The following is a 26,402-nucleotide window of genomic DNA, read 5'->3' as shown; positions in this document are numbered from 1 at the left end:
GGGTACCACTACTGAGAGCACTGCATGGGGGGAGTGCTATTGGGGCACTATATAAGGGGCTTACTACTGGGGGCACAAGGGGCACTGCACTGGGGGGACCACTACCGGGGACACTGTAAAAGGGGCACTGCATAGGGGGCGCCAAAAAAATACTCGTTTACCAAAAAATTTGGGCTAGGGTCGGCCCTGCCCATACCCCTGGAGCGGTGGGTATGGGGGTAAAAAGGGGGGCCAAATAATGTAAAACTATTGTATTTTACAGTGGAACTACAAGTGCCAGCAGACATGCGGCACCTGTAAATTCACTGTAAAATAAACAGTTATTTCAGTTTTTTTAGAGGGTAATAAAAACGTGAATTTTCATAAACTGTTCCAGGGACCCCACTCAATATGTGTAGACAAGGGGGATCAAAATGAGTATGCCCATTTTTATCTCCAGAAGGAAGTCAGGGTTTCTAATAGCTGCGGCAAAAGCATAAATGTGACTTTGAAGAAAGTGATGCAGAAGACCATTTAGAATTTTTGGGGGGGAAAAATAACTATGCCCAGCAAATTTGGGGTACTTGAAAATAGGGGTCAGCATATTTTAAAGTTGCTAAAGTGACTTGAAAAAATCGTGAAAAACCCACCAGCCGCAAGCAGCTGCAATGAAAAAAACACCTGGGGCATACTTGGGGATCCCCCAGAGTCAAATTTGCTAGTTTTTAACTTTATCCCCCAACATTTTTTTTTTGGCCCCCAAATTCAAAGTGCTTTTTTTGGGGTGTCCCGAATTTTGAATTTTTTTTGACACAGATTGTTTCAAGGGGTCATTCTGCAGGGTGCAGGCTAATTTTTTTAAGCCTGCACCCCTAAACCCCAATTCTGCATTTTTTTTCGCCTGCTAAAGGCAGGCGAAAATTTATCCCGTTTTTACATTTACTTTTCGCCGGCAGCGAAAACTCAATGTGATTGAATATGGGGATAATGAAAATCGGTGAAAATGACGTCATCGGCAAAAAACTTTCGCCGATTCTGACTTTTCACTCCAAATTGAATACTCCTGTTAGAGGCCAGTGATCACATCACTGTAATGATTTCCTGGCAGCTGCAAGGAGCAGCACCGGGTACACATAGGCAAAAGCACTCACACTGACATCACTAGTGAACGCCTCCATGGGAACGCCACCATCTGAGCAGCAACGCCCCCGGCACGCCCACCAAAGGGGGCGTGCTGTCAATCAACATCGACAGCATGCCCCCTTTGGTGCGAGACCCATAGCGACGGCTTGGCCGTCGCTATTCTGGTCTCGCGAATGCGCACGACGGAGCTCCCTGTTGTGTAGCGTGACTTTTAGCGCACAGAGGATAGTAGGTGGGCACATCTGCAGATGATAAAGGAGGCATCCTGAAACAGAACATACAGATTATGGGCAGCTGCACAGAACAGGACATACATACAGTGTATCCGGAAATATATAGGGCAGTACAGAACAGGGCATACATACAGTGCATCCGGAAAGTATTCACAACGCTTCACTTTCCAAATTTGTTATGTTACATCCTTATTCCAAAATGGAATAAATTAATTTTTGTCCTCAAAATTCTACACACAATACCCCATAATGACAACATTTAAAGTTTTTTTGAGATTTTTGCAAATTTAATAAAAAAAACACACTAAGAAATCACATGTACATAAGTAATCATGGCCTTTGCCATGAAGCTCAAAATTGAGCTCAGGTGCATCCTGTTTCCACTGATCATCCTTGAGATGTTCCTACAGCTTAATTGGAGTCCACCTGTGGTAAATTCAGCTGATTGGACATGATTTTGAAAGGCATACACCTGTCTATATAAGGTCCCACACTTGACAGTGCATGTCAGAGCACAAACCAAGCATGAAGTCCAAGGAATTGTCTGTAGTCCTCCGAGACATGATTGTCTGGAGGCGCAAATCTGGGGAAGGGTACAGAAAAATATCTGCTGCTCTGAAAGTCCCAATGAGCACAGTGGCCTCCATCATCCATAAATCCATAAATTGAAGAAGTTCAGAACCACCAGGACTCTTCCTAGAGTTGGCAGGCCATCTAAACTGAGCGATTGGGGGAGAAGGGTCCTAGTCAGGGAGGTTACCAAGAACCCGATGGTCACTCTGTCAGAGCTACAGTATTCCTCTGTGGAGATAGGAGAACCTTCCAGAAGTTCAACCATCTCTGCAGCAATCCACCAATCAGGCCTTTATAGTAGAGTGGCCAGACGGAAGCCACTCCTTAGTAAAAAGCATATGGCAGCCCACTTGTAATTTGCCTAGATGCACATGAAGGACTCTCAGAACATGAGAGACAAGGTTTGAACTCTTTGATGTGAATGCCAGGCGATATGTTTGGAGGGAACCAGGCACCACTAATCAACAGGCCAATACCATCCCTACAGTGAAGAATGGTGGTGGCAGCATCATGCTGTGGGGATGTTTTTCAGTGGCAGGAGCTGGGAGACTACTCAGGATAGAGGGAAAGATCAATGCAGCAATGTACAGAGACATCATGGATGAAAACCTGCTCCAAAGCGCTCTTGACCTCAGACTGGAGCGACAGTACATCTTTCAGCAGGACGACTCTAAGCATACAGCCAAGATTTCAAAGGCATGGCTTCAGGACAACTCTGTGAATGTCCTTGAGTGGCCCAGCCAGAGCCCAGACTTGAATTCAATTAAACATCTCTGGAGAGATTTGAAAATGGCTGTACACCGACGCTTCCCATCCAACCTGATGAAGCTTGAAAGGTGCTGCAAAGGGGAATGGGCAAAACTGCCCAAAGAGATGTTTGCTAAGCTTGTGGCATCATATTCAAAAAGACTTGAGGCTATAATTGCTGCCAAAGGTGCATCAACAAAGTATTGAGCAAAGGTCGTGAACACTTATGTACATGTGATTTTTTAGTTTTTTATTAAATTAATTTAGCAAAAAATTGAAAAGAAACTTTTTACATGTTGTCAATATAGCGTATTGTGTGTAGAATTTTGGAATATGGCTGTAACATAACAAAATATGGAAAAAGTGAAGCGTTGTGAATACTTTCAGGATGCACTGTATAATAGTGGGTAGCACAGAACAGGACATACTGATTATAAAGGCAGTACAAATTAGGACATTCAGATGATGGGGGGCAGCATAGAACAGAATATAAAGTAAATTTGGGGTAGCAAAGGACAGGACATAGAGGTAATAGGTGGGCATACAGATGATGGAGCAGGACTGAACAGGGCAAACAAAAAATAATGCAGCACAGAACAGGAGATACAATTAATGGGGCAGCACAGAACAGGACATACAGATGATGAGGTGGTTTGGAGTATGGTACAAGATATACTGATGATGGGGAGCAGCACAGAACAGGACATACAGCTAGTGGGAAGGGGCAGTAGCATCATGAGGGAGATGTGGCGGTTGCGGGCCACACTATGGTTTCACCCTGGTAGGGGGTCACACCAAAATGCCAAATGCTGCAGTGACAGGAGCCAAGTGCTGCAGTGTGACATTCCCCTGCAGAATCCGGCTCCTGTCATAGAAGAGGAGCAGACTGCCCGTCTCCGGGGGCAGCTCAGCATCTCCGGTGATGCTGGGCAGCCCCCAGAGTGATGTTATTGGCCACGCCCCCTGCTATTTAGGTCACGCCTCCATGTGTGGTTTCCACTGAGCGCACTAGGTGTCACTAGACCCGGTGATGCCTATCGAAAGGGGGCAGCACAGAACAGGACAAACAGATGATGGTGAGGCAGCACAAAATAGGACATATATATGATGGGGGCATCATTGAACAGGACATACAGATGATGGGTGGTCATAACCGAAGAGGACATACCAATAATGAGGGGGGCGACAGCACAGAACAAGAAATACAATGAGAGATGCGTTAGCACAGAACTGGATAAACTGTACAGATGATGGGGGGCAGCACAGAACAGGACATACACATGATGGGGGCAGCACAGAACAGGACATACACATGATAGGGGCAGCACAGAACAGGACATACACATGATGGGGGCAGCACAGAACAGGACATACACATGATGGGGGCAGCACAGAACAGGACATACAGATAATGGGTTGTCAGAACAGAAAAGAACATACCAATAATGAGGGGGGGGCGACAGCACAGAATGAGAAATACAGACAATGAGAGATGCGTTAGCACAGATGAGGGAGCAGCACAGAACAGGACATACAGATGAGGGGGCAGCACAGAACAGGACATACAGATGATGGGGCAGCACAGAACATGAGAAGCTGATGATGGTGACGCAGCACAGATGAAGACATACAGATAACGGGGCAGCACAGAACAGGACATACAGATTAAAGGGCCTGATTCATTACAGATCACAATTGCCATTACACATGCAGACGGCCGATTGCTGCACACTGCACATGTGTATGCAGAGGCACTTACAACCACGCAGTGCTGGGGTGGAAAGGGACATGGCATAAACGTGGGAGGCATGACCACGTTCCCTTAGGATAAAATAAAGTGAAAATAAATTGCACGAGGAGAGCGCTGTGAGACCCTTAGCCGGGCGGAAAGCAGAGGGGGGGGTCAGCGTGATTGCTCCCCGCCACAGGCACAGAAAACTGCTTGGGCTGCTGCAGGGAAGTCACAAGCAGTCTCCCACTGCAGCCCAGCACACAGCAGAATGCGCTGGCCTTCTGTAAAGGAAAAGGAAGGGAGGGTGGCACCAGACCAAGACCCCACTGGGCCCATCCAGCAAGCATGTGCCCAGGTAATTAGTAACCACTTCCCCCGATCTCCGCACCCCTGTGTGTATGCATTGCAGTGCGCATGCGCGAAGGCATCACTGCGATTGCAGAGACCAAGCAGACCCATCACAGAGTGATTGACAGGAAGTAAACATTTGGGGGAGCTGATGAGAGGGTGGTCAGCAAAATTCAGGCAAGTCAGTGCTTTTCAACACAGTTACTGGGGCATGCATAGTTTAGCCACTGCCATGGCATACTCAGCTTGCGCTCCCACTGCGTACCGGAAGGTTAGCTATTTCTGAGTAAGGTCTGACCTTGTGTAATTGTGCATGATGCTCCGATGTTACTTGATGGTACCGATGTTTTCGCTGACTTGCAAGATTTAATGGATGTGAGTAAGGGGAAGTGAGCATCTTTATTTTGGGATGCAATGGCATTGCGATTGCAGACATTAGCATATTATCACAATGGGTCTGCATGCATAATCGCAGCTTTGATCTCAGATGATGGCAGGGCAGCATAGAACAAAACATACAAATAATAATGGGAAAGAACATCCATATTTGTCCTGCTACATCTTTGCCGATTGCGCTACAAACATGCGCACACATCATGCCATGCGATTACCCGCAGCACCATACACACTGCAATTGCACCATGCATTTCTATGGTGGGCGCAATTTGCTGCATATGCAGCAAAGATGTAGCAGGACACATCTGTAACAGAACATATAGGTGATGAGGTTTGTTACAGTACAGTAAAATACATACAGATGATGGGTGATAGCAGCACAGAAAAGGACATGCAGATGATGGTGAGTAGCACAGATCAGGACATACATATAATGGCAGGCAGCACAGAACAAGATATATAGATGATGGTGAGGCAGCACAGAACAGGACATACAGATGATGGGGCTAGCATAGAACAGGACATACAGATGATGGGGGCAGCCCAGAAGAAGGCATAGAGATGACAAGGCAACAAAGAACAGGACATACTGATGATTGGTGGCAGTACAGAATAGGACATACAGATAATAAAGGGGGAAGCACAGAACAGGACATACAGATGATGGGGCTAGCAGAGAACAGGACATACAGATGATGGGGCTAGCAGAGAACAGGACATACTGATGATGGGGCTAGCAGAGAACAGGACATACAGATGATGGGGCTAGCAGAGAACAGGTCATACAGATGATGGGGCTAGCAGAGAACAGGACATACTGATAATAAAGGGGGAAGCACAGAATGGAACATACAGAAGATGAGAAGGGTGGAAGCACAGAACAGGACATACAGATAATTGGGGTGGCAGCACAGAACAGATCATACAGATTATGATGAGGGCTGTATAGAACAAGACATACACATGATTGAGGATAGCACATAACAGATCATACAGATGATTGGGGGGCTGCATAGATCAAGACATGAACATAATTGAGGGCAGCACAGAACAGGACATACTGATGATTGGAGGGCAGCACAGAACAGGACATACTGATAATAAGAGGGGAAGAACAGGACATACAGAAGATGAGGAGGGCGGAAGCAAAGAACAGGACATACAGATGTTGGGGTGCGGCAACACAGAATAGGAAATATAGATGATTGGGGTGGCAGCACAGAACAGGTCATACAGATGATGATGAGGGCTGCATAGAACTAGACATACACATGATTGAGGGTAGCACAGAACAGGACATACAGGTGATGATGAGGGCTGCATAGAACTAGACATACACATGATTGAGGGTAGCAAAGAACAGGACATACAGGTGATGAGGAAGCAGCACAGAACAGGACATTAAGATAATGAGGAAGGCAGCATAAACAAGGACATACAGATTATGGGGGACAGCAGCACAGCACAGAACAGGACATACAGATAATGAGGGAGTGGCAGCACAGGACAATACACAAAGGTGATGAGGAGGGCAGCACAGAATAAAAAACAGAGATGGAGGGCAGCACACAATAGGACCTACAGATGATGTGGTGGGCAACACAGAACAGGGCATACAGATAATGAGGGGACAGAACAGAACAGCACATATAGATGATAAGGGGGACAGCACAAAACAGGACAGATGATGTGGGGCAGCACAGAATAGCGCAAAGAGATGATGGGGGAAGCACAGAACAGGACTTACAGATGATAGGGGGCTAGCATAGAATAGGACATACAGATGCTGAGGGAAGCAGCACAGAACAGGATATACAGATAATGTGGGTAAGCATATGCTCACAACATACAGATGATGGAACAGCACAGAACAGGACATACAGATGATGGGGCAGCACTGAACAGGACATTCAGATGATGGGGCAGCACAGAACAGGACATTCTGATGATGGGGCTAGCAGAGAACAGGACATACAGATGATGGGGCTAGCAGAGAACAGGTCATACAGATGATGGGGCTAGCAGAGAACAGGACATACTGATAATAAAGGGGGAAGCACAGAATGGAACATACAGAAGATGAGAAGGGTGGAAGCACAGAACAGGACTTACAGATGATAGGGGGCTAGCATAGAATAGGACATACAGATGCTGAGGGAAGCAGCACAGAACAGGATATACAGATAATGTGGGTAAGCATATGCTCACAACATACAGATGATGGAACAGCACAGAACAGGACATACAGATGATGGGGCAGCACTGAACAGGACATTCAGATGATGGGGCAGCACAGAACAGGACATTCTGATGATGGGGTGTAGCACAGAACAGGACATTCAGATGATGGGGTGTAGCACAGAACAGAATATACTGCTAGTGTTAAGGGGGGCAGCATAGACCAGGACATACAGATGATGGTGAGGCAGCACAGAATAGGACATATGATGGGGGACATTGAACAGGACATACAGGTGATAGGGGGCAGCGCAGAACAAAACAGACAGATGACGATGATGTGTGGTCAGCAAACAACCAGAATTAGTGATAATGATCGAGTGCAGCACAGAACAGGACATAAAGATGATGAGTGGGACAACAGCACAGAACAGGATATACAGATGATGGGGACCGCACAAAACAGGACATACTGCTAGTGGGAAGGGGATAACACAGAACAGGACATACCAATAATGAGGGGGGCAGCACAGAACAGGACATACCAAAAATGAAAGGGGCAGCACAGAACAGGACATACAGATGATGAGGACAGCACAAAACAGGACATACTGCTCGTGGGAAGGGGATAACACAGAACAGGACATACCAATAATGAGGGGGCAGCACAGAACAGGACATACCAAAAATGAAGGGGGCAGCACAGAACAGGACATACAGATGATGAGGACAGCACAAAACAGGACATACTGCTAGTGAGAAGGGGATAACACAGAACAGGACATATCAAAAATGAAGGGGGCAGCACAGAACAGGACATACAGATGATGAGGACAGCACAAAACAGGACATACTGCTAGTGAGAAGGGGATAACACAGAACAGGACATATCAATATTGATTGGGGGCAGCACAGAACAGGACATACAGATGATGAGGGTGAGGAAGCACAAAACAGGACATACAGAAGATGGGATGTGGCAGCAGAGAAGCAGACATACAGATCATTAGGGGATGGCAGCACAGAACAGGACATATATATATATAATAGGGGGTAGTACAGAACAGGACATACAGATAATAGGGGGTAGTACAGAACAGGACATAGAGATGATGGGGGGGCAGCACAGAACACAACATACAAATGATTAGAGCAGCACAGAACAGGAAATAAAGATGATGGGGAAGCACTGAACAATACACACAGATGATGGGGCAGCATAGAATAAGACACACATATGATGGGGAAAAGCACAGAGCAGGGCACACCAATTATGGAGGGGCACAAAACTGGACAAACAGATGAGGGACAGGACATACAGATGATAGCAGCAACACAAAGCAGTACATACAAACAACAGAGTAAAGCACAGAACATAACAGAAAATGGATGGGCAGCACAGGACAGGCCAGATAATGTGGGGCAGAACAGAAAAGGAGACAGATAATAGAGTGAGCAGCCAGCAACAGGACATACAGCTGATGGGGAGGGTGGGGTAGTACAGATCAGGACATATAGATGATGAGGGCAGCACAGAACAGGACATACAGCTGATGGGGAAGGTGGGATAGCACAGATCAGGACATATAGATGATGAGGGCAGCACAGAACAGGACATACAGTTGATGGGGAGGGTGGGATAGCACAGATAAGGACATATAGATGATGATGAGGGCAGCACAGAACAGGGCATACAGCTGATGGGGAGGGTGGGATAGTACAGATCAGGACATATAGATGATGAGGGCAGCACAGAACAGGACATACAGTTGGTGGTATGGCAGAACAGGATATTCAGATGATAGTGGGGGAGCACTGAATAGGACATACAAATTATAAGGGGGCAGCACAGAATTGGACATGAAGATGATGGGGAGGTGGAGGCAGCAGAGAATAGGACATAGATGCTGGAGGTCTGAAGACACAATGTGAAAAGAATATATAATATAGGGCATTCAGGGGAATGGAGAAGGACATAATACATGGGTGTATAAAACATGATATAAATCATACAGGGGAAGTGAGGGAGTGTACTAAACAGACTACAAAGTGTGTGTAGGGCACAATACAGGTCGGATGGGCACAATTTTGGACATACAGATGAGGGATATCATAAAACAGGACACACAGATGGAATGCATATAGTAGATCTAATGGGCCTTATATAGGGCACATAGGAAACACCTGGGCCTGGGTGACAAGTTTTCCTTGTTCACTCTCAAATACATCTAAAGCTGGCTACTCCACTGCCTGGAGGGCTGGAGAAATAATACATATTGATGATGATGATGATGATGATTTCACCACAAGCTAGCCTTTTCTGATTGGTTAATGTAATATTGATCTTTCCTCATGATAGTGTTTATATCATTAGTATTGCAATTGAATTAAAATTGTGGGTGCTTAATTTCCATTTCCAATTGGACTTCTGCTGGAAAGAAGATTCCTACTGATGTTGCATTTAATTTATATTTGTATTTAATTACATTTTATATAAATACTGTAAATATGAGTTTCACATTTATGAACAACTGTCCAGACAATATTCATGTGTACAAGACTTTCCCCACACTATCTCTATGTTATAGTGGGGCATCTTGAAATGAGAATAACTGAGCAACTGTATGCCTATTGACATATTTTCCTTGTGTAAATAGTTTCCTACTGTATGTAAATTTGGGTCACATGATATCCACTTGTCCCTCAAAGAAAAATTATGAATATTTCATCAGCTAACTAAAATTTTCAATTACTATTAAATTGTGATCATGTATATACCCTTAATAGCATTGCCTTATTGCAAATGTTTCTAGTGTAATTATCAGTAATATACTATATAAGTAGTTCTTTTAATTTACTTTAAATGTATACTGTATATATTTACTTTTGCTACCACAATTGACTTCTTTTAGGTGGCAAATTTTTTCGAGATCTTACTCCAGATTCCACTTAACAGCACAACACGATTGCTCTCCATTGATCAAGAAATGGACAATTACTATGACAGTTATAGCTATGATGCTACTATCTCAGTATCAACAAATTTTACTTTCCTAATGGTAACTACAAATTGTTACAGCTGTTCAATCATCATTAACTCACCTTCTGGTAAGAACATAGTGCTTAAATTGTGTTATTGCAGTTGTGTAGATGTTGTATTACACATTCAGACAGACTTATTGTGGTAATGTTGGGTGGTGTTGTACTATCTATAAACCATATTTTATGGCACGGGTGACATTCAGGTTTCTTACAATCTTTGGGCCTGAGTCAGCAGCGGACATATTTGCTATCACAGCTGATAACATGGTAACATGGTTAAATCCCCCTCCTTTTTCTACTTAGTATGACCCCTCCCTTTCATGCACCTGATTAGTACTGCTAGATTGATTGAGCAGCTGCCATTTTTGTTTGTTTGTTATGAGTTGCATGAAGGAGCCAGCATTAGTAGGGCATGCTGGTTCTAGTAGTGCTAGTTGGAGTTCCCAGGGGTGACTGCCAGGTAAGCTGGCTCTCAATTTGGATGCATTTATGTATGTGCCTTTATCATGAGGCCTTACATTTGACAAAATTATATATGTGCCTTTATCATGAGGCCTTATAATTGGTATATTTTACATTTGGGGTGAGCGTTTGGGCGTAGGGCCCCCGGGACTGGTCTGGCTGGGCCTCCTCAGGGCATCACCACTTAATACACATAGTTGCTTTTCACATCACCTTTTATGTTTGTTTATTATTCATGTATTTTTTCACATATATTTTAACCTCTCATTCCACACTTAATGATTACTTACACACAGCTATACTTTACACTGCACTGTCACTCTTTTTCCATTTTCGTGTGATGCCCTGGGGGGGTCCTGGGCTGGATGTTTTTTGGGGTGCACTGCGCCCCGGACGTGAACCCCTTAGTGTTAGGGACTGCTGGTAACAGAGAAGCCGTGACGTGGCCCAGCAGCCTCCCATGTATTTGCAAATGCATGCAACTAATATCTCTGAATTTCTATGACCATATAGTCTTCATATATTGTTGCAGGTATTATTCAGTGTGCTGAGGTACAATAGGGGGTTAAATCCCCCTCCTTTTTCTACTTAGTATGACCCCTCCCTTTCATGCACCTGATTAGTACTGCTAGATTGATTGAGCAGCTGCCATTTTTGTTAATTTTATTATATTGCATGGTAGTGCATACAACACATATTAGCTGAAATGGGAAAAATTGACCCAAAACAGGTAGGTTCATGCAGCATTTGATCTCAGGGATGCAGTCATAATCCCAGCACATAGAAGTAGGGAGAGGGTTGGGAAACCTACTGACAGGTGTCAGTATCCTAGCTCTGTCAGGATGCTGGTTTCAGGATTTCACCCACAGGGATCCTGAGCACCGGCATCCTGTACCAAACCCAATCTCAGCATAATATGTTAATGCTCTTATTCTGAGTAGAATATATTTATTCAATATCCTGTTCTTGTAATTGCACTGTAATTGATATTGTGCACATGTGTGAGTACATGCAGCATTGAGACATAGCACAATACACAAATGCTAATAATGCTGGATACAATGTTGTCAGTGGAAATCACACCACCAGCCAGAACTAGCAAATGATTAACAGGCATTCATGACATCCTTTCAAAGTAAATACATTTTTAGCATGAGAGTAAAAGTGGAGGATAACAGTCAGGGGCGGATTCGGATGGGAAACCAGCCCGGGAAAATTCTGTAAGCAGCCCTAATGGGGGTGGAGTTTGTTGAGGGGGTGGGGTCTGTGGAGGGACAGGATACTCCCTCCTCATAGAGCCTGATAATTATGCTGCGTACACACAGTATGATTAAACAGGACGATATGAACAATATCATTATCGTTAATATCATCTTGTTTCCGGCCCCCTCAAATGACCAAACGATGGTCGATATAGATATCGACCATTGCCCGTGCATGCAGGCCAACATGGTCGATATCGACCATGTTAGCCTTTTTACTATAGGGACCCGCAATCGTTGATCATGGGTCATTATAGTAGTTGGGGGGTTGCTGCATGTGCTGGATGTTTGATCCAGCGCATTCGGTATGATACACCGCCAGCTGCATGGCAGGAAATCCCGGCAATGCCAGCCCGACATGGCAGGAAATCCCGATCGTGGAGAAGGTAAGTATAAGCTAACCTAACTGTACCCCCTAACCCTCCTTTAGGGTGCCTAACCCTAACCTCCCCCCTGTGCCTAACCCTAATCCCCCCTGTAAGTGCCTAAACCTAACCTCCCTTCCCCACTGCCTAACCCTAAGTCCCCCGGGGGGGTGCCTAACCCTAACCTTCCCCCGGGGGTGCCTAACACTAACCCTCCCTCCCCCTAGCCTAACCTTAACCTCCTGGGGGGTGCCTAACCCTAAGTCCCCCCCGGGAACCCTAAACCTAACCCTCCCCACGCGGCTGTCCTATGATCGGGATGCCGGGCGCCAGTTTCCCGGCGTAGGTTAGTTAACCCTCGCCGAAATTCTGAAGTCTAGATGCCGGCGGTCGACATTGTGACCATTGGCATCATAAACGTATACTGATCCAGCACATGCAGGACGATCAGATAATGATCATTATCTGATGGTCTGACCGTGTGTACCCTACATTAGTCAGCGGCAGTTGTGCCCATCTCTGTGTCTTTTGCTGCATTGGTGCCTGTGACTTAATGCTAATGCTGCTACATATCCCTTCCCTGGTGCACATCTGTGTGTCTGAATGTGCAAGGACTGAGACGCCCACTGTCAGTGTCCATAGATGCTGCAGTCATGCTTTGTGCTTCTGTATATGCCAACATCTGTCTCACCATTAAAACTTGACTGAGCTCTACGCTAAGTGCAGATCATCTGTCTGACTATGGCAGGGCCGGTGCAAGGTTTATTGGCACCATAGGCATTTCTTCAGCCTTACACCCCCCCACCTCGATAGCTACACATGCCCTTACACAGTGCCCCAGTAGTGCTGGCAGAAGTGGTCCCCCCTATGCAGTGCCCCCAGTAGTGGTCCCCCCATGCAGTGACCCCAATATAGTGCCCCTACTACAGGTGTGGCCCCCCTATGCAGTGCCCCCAGCAGTCCCCCACCTGTGCAGTGCCCTTTATATAGTGCTCCCAGTAGTAACCCTCCCTTTGCAGTGCCCCCAGTAGTGGTCCCCCCAATGCAGTGCTCCTAGTAGTAGTCTCCCTCCCAGCAGTGCCCCCATTAGTAATCCACCGAGTAGCAGCTCTCCCCCAGCAGTGTCTCTAGTAGTAGTCCCCCCCAGCACTGTCCACAGCAGTAATCCCTTCCTATGCAGTGCCCCCAGTAGTGGTCCCACCAGTGCAGTGCCCCCAGTAGTAGTAGTCCCCCCAGCAGTGCCTCCAGTAGCATCCCCCCCAGCAGTTATCCCCCCATGTACTTCCCAGTAGTAGTCCCCCCAGAAGTGGCCCCAGTAGCAGTCCCCCCAGTAATCCCCCTCTATGCAGTGTCCCCCAGTAGTGGTCCCACCATCAGTACCCTCAGTAGTATTCCCAGCAGTTCCCTTAGTAGTAGTAGTCCCCACAGCAGTGTCCTTAGTAGTAGTAGTCCCCTCCCCAGCAATGCCCTTAGTAGTAGTAGTCCCCCCAGCAGTGCCCTTAGTAGTAGTATTCCCCCCCTCCAGCAGTGCCCTTAGTAGTAGTAGTCCACCCCAGCAGTGCCCTTAGTAGTAGTAGCCCCCCTCCAGCAGTGCCCTTAGTAGTAGTAGTCCTCCCTCCTCCAGCAGTGCCCTTAGTAGTAGTAGTCTCTCCCCCTCCAGCAGTGCCCTTAGTAGTAGTAGTCTCCCCCCCAGCAGTGCCCTTAGTAGTAGTAGTAGTCCCCCCCTCCAGCAGTGCCCTTAGTAATAGTCACCCCCCTCCGGCAGTGCCCTTAGTAGTAGTAGTCCCCCCCTCCGGCAGTGCCCTTAGAAGTAGTCAGTCCACCCTGGCCAGACACACATGAAGATAAAAAAATACTCCACTTACCTTAATCCACGCTCCGGCATCTGATCCTCCGTCTGGCGTCCTCCCGAGCCGGCATGCTCTGCATGATGGGAGAGATGATGTCTCTCCCATCACTCACTGCAGGAGCGGGATGCCCAGCTCCCGCAGTGGGCACAGCATCCAATGAGAGTCTGACTGACTCTCTTCAGCTGCTAAAACAAACACACAGCTGCCGGCGCCGGCGGCTGTGTGTTTGTTATACTAATAGTGTAGTGCGGATGGCACTTATGTGTGGTCCACATTAACGCCCTGCAGTGCCAGCACACTTAGGCAGCTGCCTAAGTTTGCCTAGTGATAGCGCCGGCCCTGGACTATGGTCTCCAATGTGAGTGATTCAGCGTCTCTGTATGAATCCACTTCCAGTAACATGCCTATGTCACTCCAATAACACCCCATACTATTGATATCTGTGTCTGATTAGCCAACACCCTGTAACCACACAGGATCTCCCAAAACATTTCTAACACTCCTCAATGTGTCTCCCATAATTTCTCTCAGTACACGCAGCACCCCTATAATACCTTTCAGTATAAAGTGTCCTCCACCATACTAGTCTGCAGTACACACAGCACCCTCATATTATCCTATTATCCCCCAGTATACATGGCGCCCTCAAATTACCCCCAGTACACACAGCACCCTATTACCTCCAATACACACAGCACCCTATTACCCCCAGTACACACAGCACCCCCATTTTATCCTAGTAAACACAACACCTCCATATTACCCCCCATATTGCCCCCACAACACCTTCATATTACCCCCCATATTGCCCCCACAACACCTCCATATTACCCCAGTACACATAGTGCCCATATTACCCCAAAGTACACACAGTGCCCCCATATTAACTCCCAGTACACACAGTGCCCCTGTATTACCACCCAATACACACAGTGCCCCCTTCCCCCATGTTACCCCCCAATACACACAGTGCCCCTTCCCCATGTTACCCCCCAATACACACAGTTCCCACTTCCCCATGTTACCCCCAATACACACAGTGCCCCCTTCCCAGTGTTATCCCCCAATACATACAGTGCCCCCTTCCCCCGTGTTATCCCCAATACATACAGTGCCCCCTTCCCCCATGTTACCCCTAATACACACAGTGCCCCCTTCCACCATGTTACCCCCAATACACAGTGCCCCCTTCCCCCATGTTACCCCCAATACACTGTGCCCTCTTCCCCTGTGTTATCCCCAATACATACAGTGCCCCCTTCCCCCATGTTATCCCCCAATACATACAGTGCCCCCTTCCCCCGTGTTATCCCCCAATACATACAGTGCCCCCATGGTACCTGTTTTTTTTTCATTCCTGTAGAAAAGGCAGTGACTCAGGCGAGGTCATCAGGAAGAGGAGGGCTGACTAGGTTCAGCCCCGATATGTGCAGTGCCCTGTGCTGGCTGGGTCATTTAGTTGGTGAGCAGCACAGGCTCACACCCGCGTAGTGACCACGGAGAAGGAACAGGTCCCACAGCACTTCCGCTGAAAGCCACCACCAGTGAGAAAGGGAGGGGGCGGGCCCATGTGCGGTGGCTATAAAGGCTCGTGCCGGTGCTGTCAGTCACTGTCATAGTGACCAGACTGACATCTCCAGCCCTCGCACGGCGGTCAGTCAATGTATGACAGCACAGATAAGTAGCAGCCACCACCGGCTCCCTTTGTATTGCAGCTCGCACTGTGCTGCATCTGCTCTGCTGCATGTGTGTGCCTGTCACTGGAGGTGTGCTGCGGAGGGGCTGGAGGTGGGCCGTCAGTTTTGAGTGATGGTCCCGGGCTCCGCAAAGGCTTATGTGAGGAGCTACTGCAGCTGGGCATGCACAGCAGCTCCCCCATCGGCCATTTTTTTAATGTCACTAAAGTTTTTGCACGCAGAAGCTGTACAGCATCAGCAGCAGTAGAACGGGGAAACAGAGGCTCATGGAAGGGGGTCAGTCATTGCTGTGCGGGCTGGGCGGCTACCAGCCACCAAGAGGACCGGCCCAGCGGGAACTAGCCTGGCATCCCGGCGGCCCAATCCGCCCCTGATGACAGTTATTAAAATGCTAACCAGTATGTTGAGTGCAAAAGCCTGATGCATGTTTCTCATATGACTTAATCATAGGAATGCAATAAGTGTTGTTATGTTTTAATTGTGTATATGGGTCATTAGAATGCTTAATTTTTTTTTCTGTATTGGATTAAATCTTATCAGTCCGTGAGTGGCCCTTGTCAGAATACTTTTTTCTTTATTTTATTATACCTGATAGCCTTATTTCTTGGTGCATCTCATTGTCATAATACAGTAATTGACATTATTAGCTATTTGATGATTGGGAAAGCATGATGTACTATTATTATTGTCTGTGTGGACATTCTCTTTTTCTTTTGCTTTAGACTTTAATAGAACACAAGTTTGCTTTCTCATTTACAGTCTTCAAAACCTTCTATTTTTTATAGGTGTCCAGGCAAATACCAATAGTATGGTATCACAATACTGGGGTTCATTTATCTATGTGGAAAATCCAGACACTGGACTTTGGACAATCAATATATCTGCTATATATATATACCAGTATTCTGTACGCGTTCTGGGATATAAAGGTACACTACAAATATATAAATGTTAAATTAATAACAATTTGTGGATATCACAAAACAGTAAAGTTTTTCCTTGTAAAATCAAAAATTTGGAGGTCTCTGAAACAGAATTACAATATGCAATTGATATGTTTTTTATTTTAAAACAAAATGAGAAAAATACTGTATGCATTGTATTTTATTAATAATAATAATAATAATAATAATAATAATAATAATAATAATAATAATAATTGATTCCTATTATTTCACCATTTTTAAATGCTCATTCCTCCAAGTCCCCTCTGAACCAGATTGTCTGAAATACTCCCTTTGAGTATCCAAAGTCAACGACCTCCTGCATAACAGAAGAGCTACTGAAAAGACATTTTAAAGGCTAATTTCCCTTTTAGATATACAGTAAATTTTAAAAAGTGAGCTCCGACTTCTTGCTCCCCTTACTTGAATTATTAAGGAATTATATGCTACTCTAAAGACTAAAAAAATAATAAATTCCGTCTTTGGCACTAGATATATTTTTTATATAATCAAGAATCAGAATATGTAAAAATTAAACCTGAAAGAAATCAAATGAAAAAGAAATATGCAAAAGAGTCAACACTGCATTCAACATTAACTTATTTAATGAAATTATTTGATCCTAATATGCATCAAATTATTAATAAATGTATAATTTAATTTTTTAATAAATAAAAATATAAATGACAATTAAAATAATTTGGTTAGCTTTAAAACCTCACAGCACTGAGGTCTTGGGTTTAATTCTCACCAAGGCCCTATCTGCATGGAGATTGTATGTTCTGTCTGTGTTAGAGCAAGTTTTCTCTGTGTGCCCCAGTTTTCTACCACAAGCCAAAAACATAAGTGTAAGTGTAAATTAATTGGATTATAACAAAAAAAAATTAACCCTAGTGTGTATATATGTGTACATGTGAATATAGATTGTAAGATCAACTAGGTCATAAATTGATGTGCATGACTAAATGTTCTCTGTAAAGCTCTGCAAAATGTGTGCACATAAAAAAATGTAATACATTAATTAAAAGAAACATCTTAAAGCAACCTAGAAATCTACATAGAACACCCTCTTGTACCAATATTTATACTCCTGAGTCAATAGTAACACTGTAATATTAATTGTAATCTAGGAGAGTGGTGACCTCACCAGCAATAGCAGGTCCCAAACCCACTCCGGTTCTATTTAGAGGAGCGCATGATAGATAACTTGTTGTTTATTAATATTAATTGTTGTTCATACTCTTAAATGTTATACTGCCTTTTGCGGTCCACAAGAAAGTTCCAAACTTGTTAAATTTAAAGTTCAAGTCCACATAATGGGACCACTGATAAATATGATAGATTCAATATTAACATATTATATAATTAGCAGTGATGTCCTGGTTAAGCCCTCAGAAAAGGGTGATAATGTTGTCCTCTGGCCTACAAACATGTACTTGGAGGAGGCTAAGAGATAACTATTTGACACTCATTGCTATCAGTGGATACTTTTGGATACTTCTAAATCTGACTGAAAACTATAATACTATATATAACAAAATGATCAGTGAAACCCTGTCTGGGAATGGATACCTACAGCTTCAGAACCTCAAGACTCCAACATTCTACATGGTTTTTAAAATTAACAAGAATGCCAAATCACCACTGGGCCAACCCATGGGGTGTATTTACTAAAGTATGAGTTTTTAGAAGTGGAGATGTTGCCCATAGCAAACAGTCTGATTCTAGCTTTTATCTTATATAAGGTGCTAGTTAAATGTTAAGTAGACTCTGATTGGTTGCGATGGGCAACATCTCTACTTCTAAAAACTCTCACTTTAGTAAATATGTACCCCATAGTGTCTGGCATAGGAGGCTTGTCAGAACAAGCCAGCAATTTTTGGGATCTCCTTGAGACACTGTTATATGCCTACCTTGAACCTTCTTATGGCCAGGACACCTCAGATGTCATAAGAAAACTAAATTGCTTCAAACTGGGAGAGGGCCAATACCTGATCATATTGGATGTACTGTAAAAGCCCTCTACATCACATTGATACAGGTGGTAAAAATATTAATGTTGACAAAAGGTTTTAAAGATTTTCATGCTTTTCTTTTGAAATTATTATATTTCATAGTACACAAAAAAAATCTTTACCTTCAATGACGAATATTTCTTACAATTCAGGAGCACTGCAATGGGATCAGCATGTATGTCTACATATGCAAACCTGTTTTTAGGATGGTGGGAGAGGGATATAGTATTCATTGAGAACAATGACAATTTCACATCCCACATAATAAATTGGATTAGATACATAGATTTTGTGTTTATTGTCTGGAATGATGATAAAGAGTTGTTACTGTCTTTTACATTAAACATCCTATCATTTCCCTGCCACCATCAAAAATGTCACCAAAGGAGAATTTATGTGCGGTAGAAATTGCTCCGATGACAATAGATTCAATGAGCAAAGCCTTGAACTATCTAATAGACTAAGAGAAAGAGGCTACAGTAATACATTCATCAAAAAAGTAAACAAAAACCAAAACATTGCAGCATGCCTACAGAAAATCTCATCTTTCATGACAATAAGAAAATCCCAAAGGTGGAAAAGCTCAGATTTGTTGGGAATTTTTGACTACTATGGAAAGAACTAAGAAACGCCATTCAGATATATTGGCCAATACTATTAATTGGTAATGACTTATCTAAGAAACTGGATAAATCTGTATATATGAGTTGGTGGAGATCCAGAAATTTAAAATACCACTAGGTGCATAGCCATTATACCAAAAACCTCCTGAAAAAAATCTCCTGAAAACAACATCAATTGTAGGATCATATCCTTGTTGCTTATGCAAAACCTGCCAAAAACAAAATAAATCAAAGAAAGATTTGGTAAAACAGAAGGCATTATATACTACTTATGTACAGTTGTGGAAAAAAGATATGTGGGTATGACCACAAGGTCAATAAAACACAGAATATTAGTACATATTTGCAAAATCCACAATGCGTCTACAAATTTACAAATAATGAAGCAGCTTACACTGTGGCTCGGAATTAAATTTGAAATATTCCAACAAACAAATGGATCTTATCATGTGTAGTCTTGAGAAAAGTGAATCTTCGTATAAGGAGGGGTAATCTTACAAACTTTCTCTTGAGCAAGTGAATGGACTTTTCATTTAGCAACACTTGCATCCAAAGGGATGAAATAATTAATCAATTATGGGGCCTTCTTACCTACATAATTTTATTTACATCTTCTAACATATTGTCTTACAGGTTTATCACCACTTTGGTAGTCCTCCATTTTTCTCTTTCACTTTTTCTTTCCTTTTAATTTTTCTTCTATTTTTATAGATGCATGTCTTCACATAATTTTTTCAAATATCACTTACACTATTATATCAATTTTCAAAGTATTTATAAATTCACTTTTTTTCTACCATACCTCTTTTTTTCCTGTCATATCTTTTCACTATCATATTTCAGTAATTGCCATACACAACAAACACTTTACTAAACACAAATCACTGTACCTTATATATAAACAAACTTTCACTGAGCCATTTTTATAAGATTATTTGAACATGATTACTTCACTTACACAATTATTTTCCAGAGATTTCATCTAGTGTATAAATTAGAATGTATTATTCTATTTAGAAATATATATTCTTAACACTGGTCACTATATTTCCAGACATGTGTATTGTGTATATATATATATATATATATATATATATATATATATATACACACACATACATACATATATACATGCACACACACAAATGTATATGGACAACAATTTTTAGCCAATTCAATAATTAACAGGTGTTTTCTTCAGACCCGTTGCCACAGGTGTATAAAATTAAGCACCTAGCTATGCAGTCTCCATTTGTAAACATTTTAGATACAAAATTAGAGCTCAGTGACTTTCAACATGTCACTGTGATAGGATGCTACTTTTGCAAAAAGACTGTTTGTGAAATTTCATCCCAGCTGGATATTCCATGGTCAACTGTAAGATATATTTTAAGAAAGTGGAAAGATAAAGAATATACTGCGCTAGGTTTCAGTATATATATATAGAGAGAGAGAGAGAGAGAGAGAGAGAGCGCAAGTGCGGCACTCAGAGGGTTTAGAATGCAAAAGAAGGATTTTACTCCTGTGGTCAACGAATTGACATTTTAATCAGGACAAACTATACAACATAAACTCACCCTTTTATTTGTTCACCCTTCACCATGCTGGAACGCTGACTCCTGCTGGTCCAGTCGGGAGGTCGCGCTCCTGATGACATCACCTAAGTGCTCCCATTACCATAGTTACAATCAGTGTGACTGCAAACAAAGGAAATTTAAATGACAGTACATATCAGTATTATAAACACCCATAAAATGGCTAACCCCGACCAAAGTACTGCCCCTGGTACAAGGTTGTGTACGCGAATGCGTTTATGCTTGAAGTAGAGAACCGGTTATTTTTTTCGGATCCAGATATACGTGCCAAGGTACTATATTATACTCTCTATAATGATGATATCTAATTGATTTGGACAGGGTCTGCACTTATATTGAGTCACCTTATTGATGGTCACAATCAAGTGAGAGCCCTGTCAAATTCACATACAAGATATGTGAGGATAGGATTGATTTCCTTGATGTTACTATATACATTAGGGAAGCAAATTACAGACCACAATATTGTTAAAGATACCGATCGCAACACATTAATTGTATCCAGCAGTTTCCATCCTGAATCTATTACACACAGTCTTCCGTACTCCCAATTTTTGAGGGTGCGCAGGATTTGTAGTGAACAGTCGGAATTGACAAAACAATTGAATATAATGTATAACAAATTTCTTGAAAGAGGTTATGATCCAGTAATACTCAATTTAGCTAGAAACAAAGCATTGGGTATCCCACGGGAACAAACACTTCTATCTAAGAAGTGTAAGGAAGGATATGAATGATACCATTGAATCTGGTGGGCCAAATGATTTTAATAGTCATAAAATACGCAAATCTATCAAATCTAACTGGCATATTATGATATCTGATACTGAAACCAGAGTATTCAAAAACAAAACCATTTTGCCTTGCTTTTCACGAGGTAAAAATATTAGGGATTACTTGGTCAATACTGACATTAGCAATATGGGGAAGAGTTGAGTCTCCTCTTGCTTTATGCCACTTAAAAAAGGATGTTATAAATGCACAGGGTGTGTTACCTGCAACTACATGCTGACAGGAGACACTATTAAGCATCCAATGTCTGGTCGGGTATTCAACATCCAGCACAGATTATCTTGCCATAGTCGTTTTGTGACATATTGCCTGTCAATGTTGTAATATTTATGTTTGGAAAACAGAAAGACAATTTAAAGAAAGGATGGCATTGCATAGATCGGTAATGAACAACCGGTGGCTAGGCACTTTGACAACATGGGCCATTCTTTGACGTCTATGAAGCACAAGATCATAGACCACATTCCCCCACTGACAAGAGGTGGGGATCGTAAAAAGCTATTGTTCCAGAGGGAGTTGAGTTGGATATTCCGATTGGACTCCTTGGCACCCAAGGGACTCAATGAGTCCCTTGGACTACAGAATTTCTTATAAATACTTTCTATTAACATAACTTTTTTATAAATATTCTATTTCTCTTAGAGGGGTATTCAATATGAAAGGTTAGCTTCCCTGGAGAAGTTAACATTTCATATCGGAGTTTTTTTCTGCGTAAAGGTATGGTGAGCACTCCCGCTTATCCCCATATTCAGAATAAAATTAACGAAAACGGGAAACTCCAAAGTTGGATTTGCATAAAGTTATGAATTTTTCCTTAAAATAATTGTAAGACCCCCCTAAAGTTGTAAAAACATGGGGGATCACTATGGGTACCCCCGTTTTAGCCTTAAATTGTAAGTCGGGGTTTTAAATAGCCGCAGCAGGTGTTTTTTTCCGACATTGAAGAAGTGATGCAGAAGAGCACTTAGGTTATTTTTTTCATTTTATTAAGTGGTCCCATCAAATTTGGGGTACATGAAAATGGGTACTAGCATATTTTTAAGTCCCTAAAGTAAGTTTTTAAAAATTCTGCATTTGTGCACCTGTCGCTATAATTCTATTCTAGAAAACATCTGCCGCATACTTGCAGAATAGCCCTGAACCTATTTCCCTATTCTTAAAGAATTTTTTCCCATTTTTTTTTTCCACCCCAATTTTTAAATTAATTTTTTGGGGTGTCCCTATTTTTTTTAAAACTTTTTTTGGCACAGTTCTTTTTTAAATGTCATTCCCAGGGGTGCAGGCTATTTTTTTTAAGCCTGCACCCAAAAACCCCAATTCTGCACTTTTTTTCGACACCTATTCAATGGTGAAAACTTATCCCCGTTTTTTAGCAAAGACTTTTCAAAACTGCGATAAGTCTTTGAAATTGAATACGGTGTAAAACTAAAACCAGTGATATTAACGCAAAAAAGTTTAAATGTGCGATATTAACGCAACAAACGATGTTATCGCACCCATATTGAATACCCCTATTAGTCTCTTGGATCCTTTGTGCATTCTACTTTTCATGCACCTCATTATGCATTTAGCATGTAATTATTTTTTCTTGCCACTAGATGGCGATATTGGCATCATGTTTATGCTGTTTAGGCTTTATTATGTCCGTGAATAGATGAGTTACATTTGCAGGAATATTTTTTAACCATGTGTCTTCTACTTATTCTTTCTTATGGTTACACTCAGTTATGGGTGTTTTTAATACTGATATGTACTGTCATTTACATTTCCTTTGTTTGCAATCACACTGATTGTAACTATGGTGATGGGAACACTTGGGTGATGTCATCAGGAGCGCGACCTCCCGACTGAACTAGCGGGAGTCAGCGTTCCAGCATGGTGAAGGGTGAACACATAAAAGGGTGAGTTTATGTTGTATACTTTGTCCTGACGAAAATGTTAATTCATGGAAACGTTGACCACAGGAGTAAAATCCTTCTTTTGCATTCTAAACCCTCTGAGTGCCGCACTAGATTTATTTCTACAATTGTGAGTCTGTAGTCTGGACGCATATGTGCAGGCAACGAGGTACAGTTTATTGTTTCAGTTAGTGCCGGATCCCTTTGGAATATATATATATATATATATATATATATATTATATATATATAATATTAAAATTTGAAGAGAATAAAATTGCAACAAATATCATTAAGTGATCAATATCGTTATCATTAATATTGTGCATTTTTATCATACCGTATGTACGCACCATAAGTTCTACGCTAAATCACACCTTGTGTATAATTGGAAAATATGAGCCTGTAGCAAATATAAATAGTTACACTTTATCTCAGTTATTGGTGATCATAATATGATACAGACATTGATACGTGTAACATACTGTACCAGACAGATATAAAAATTACAATAAGAAAAAGCACAATATAAAAAAGGCAATTCTGTTATTTAAAAGATCGTTTGCTCATAGGTACCAGCTTTATGTTTGCATATACTGTATGTCAGATATGTGCTTGTTCCACTTGTGCACACTTACTTATTCAGCCGGAATGTACATGATAAAAGTTTATTATCTGTACCACAGTTAATAAGGTGTCAGTAGCTTTTGGTAATATATGAAATTATCTGTGCTGGCATCCCAGCACAGATAAATACTGACTTGTATCCGGCATGTTCTATGTACCATGGATAATAATAGGCTCCCCCGACACTCCCCGTAAATGGTATCTCCTGCCATCTGGGCACTCAAACCGGCGGCAAAGTGATGACCGTCTCCTCTGCTCACTCGTATATATATCCAGGCTGAAATCTAGCGCAGTATATTCTTTTTTCCACATGTTTTGCATTCATTTGAAGTTAGCACAAAACTTCTTATACCTGTACTTGCTGCTGGTTTTTTTAAGTCTATTGTAGACTTATGCGGGCCATACACCATGCGAGGTGGTCCCCAGACATGGTGTGATTGGGTGGCCGACCAGCCGATATGCAGGCTCCCCCCTCCCTCACCCACATAGCACTGCATGGGATCACACATCGAATGATCCTGCAGTAAGATCAGGGGATGCGATGTACGACCCCCACGGGAGCATCCTCGGTCCGACATCAGGCCCATACACGGTGCGATATAGCAGCCAAATCGCACCAATCAGTCAGATCGGCTGCTTTATCACACAGTGTATACCGGGCTTTTGTTGGCGAAATCGGATGATTTTGCAGCTGATTTCGCCAACGAAAAAAACTTCAGTGTTTGCCTAAAAACTGGAAAAAACTTTTCTCCAGCTTAGGGCTGGTGAAAAAAATGTGCAAAATGTGTTTAACATATTGGGTCCAAAGTACGCAAGTTACGATTTTTTTTTTGCTAAAGTATCATTGGGGGGGCTGTCCAAATGGTTCTGTAAGAAATACTCAAATTTTTACCAAAAATACGGATTTTGCACATTTTTCCTCATTTCTCAAAAGAGAAGTTTTCTCCATTTTTACATGAAAAATCAGTGATAAATTATCGCCGGTGATTGAATCCGGCTCTTAATTTGGATTAGCGCTGGGAGACTGGTAGTTTTTCTACCTCATGTGGTATTATTAAAAAGTGGAAGCATTTAGGAACAGCAGCAACTGTATATATATATATGCCATTTTAATTATTTTAATTCTTAATACCAGATTTTTTTTTAGTAGTACTCCGGACCCTCACCCATGAGAATTAGAGTCCTCTGAATACACGTGATTACAATAGCTAAACAAATATATGATATATGTAACAAATTAATATCCACAGTGATAATTTTGTTCCAATTATTACTTAATAATTCTCAACAAAATATAAATGTAGATACTGTATATCCACAGAGTTATAGCCAGATACCCAAAGCTATCATACAGGATTGCCTTTAAGATCACAATAATTGGCTATACTTACTTTAAAGAAACAGCTTGGTGTGCTCACTACTAGGCTGTACTGTGAGCAAGTTTGAAGGCAAAACTGGCATCTGCAACCCAATTCCTGGGTCCCATTACAGCATTCACATGACCCACGCCGACATTGCAACCAGTGAATTAGCCTGTCTCCCATTGGGCATTACCTAAATTCCTCTCCACTGCATTGTAGGAGCTGCACCATAGGTAAGTGGTGCTGATGCCCGGCACTGCCTAGCACAACAGAGTAGTGGGCCAAAGACCTCTTGTGATTGTGGTCGCCCTCTATTGCATTATTTCACTACAGCGCATGGTCCCCTGCTCCCTCATTTACTGTTAAATGCAAAGCACAACAGTAATAAGCAGAAGTAGGGTAACCTATGCAGCGCTGGACCTATGATCACTCTACATAATGGGTCGCTTATTATGAAGCAGGAAGCTGTGTGATCATTTATACCCAGTCCTTTGTGGCAAGATTTTTTTCCAGTTAGTAAAGAGGACAATATAGATTAATC

The 26,402-nt window shown here is 42.6% G+C and overlaps 1 protein-coding gene across 1 annotated transcript in view; it reads left to right on the top strand.

Moving 5' to 3' along the window:
• Positions 1-26,402, top strand: part of LOC148538911 (uromodulin-like) — a 199,765-nt gene that overhangs the window by 94,882 nt on the left and 78,481 nt on the right. Inside the window, exons 6-7 of the mRNA XM_088451930.1 lie at positions 10,242-10,437; positions 16,793-16,936. Coding sequence (XP_088308056.1) covers positions 10,242-10,437; positions 16,793-16,936 — 340 coding nt within the window. The remainder of the gene's footprint in view (positions 1-10,241; positions 10,438-16,792; positions 16,937-26,402) is intronic.

This window comes from Taudactylus pleione, unplaced genomic scaffold (genome assembly GCF_031769625.1).
Source record: "Taudactylus pleione unplaced genomic scaffold, aTauple2 ptg000032l, whole genome shotgun sequence".
NCBI lineage: Eukaryota > Metazoa > Chordata > Amphibia > Anura > Myobatrachidae > Taudactylus > Taudactylus pleione.
Note: the sequence above shows the minus strand (reverse complement) of the source record. Positions and strands in the feature narration are given on the sequence as shown.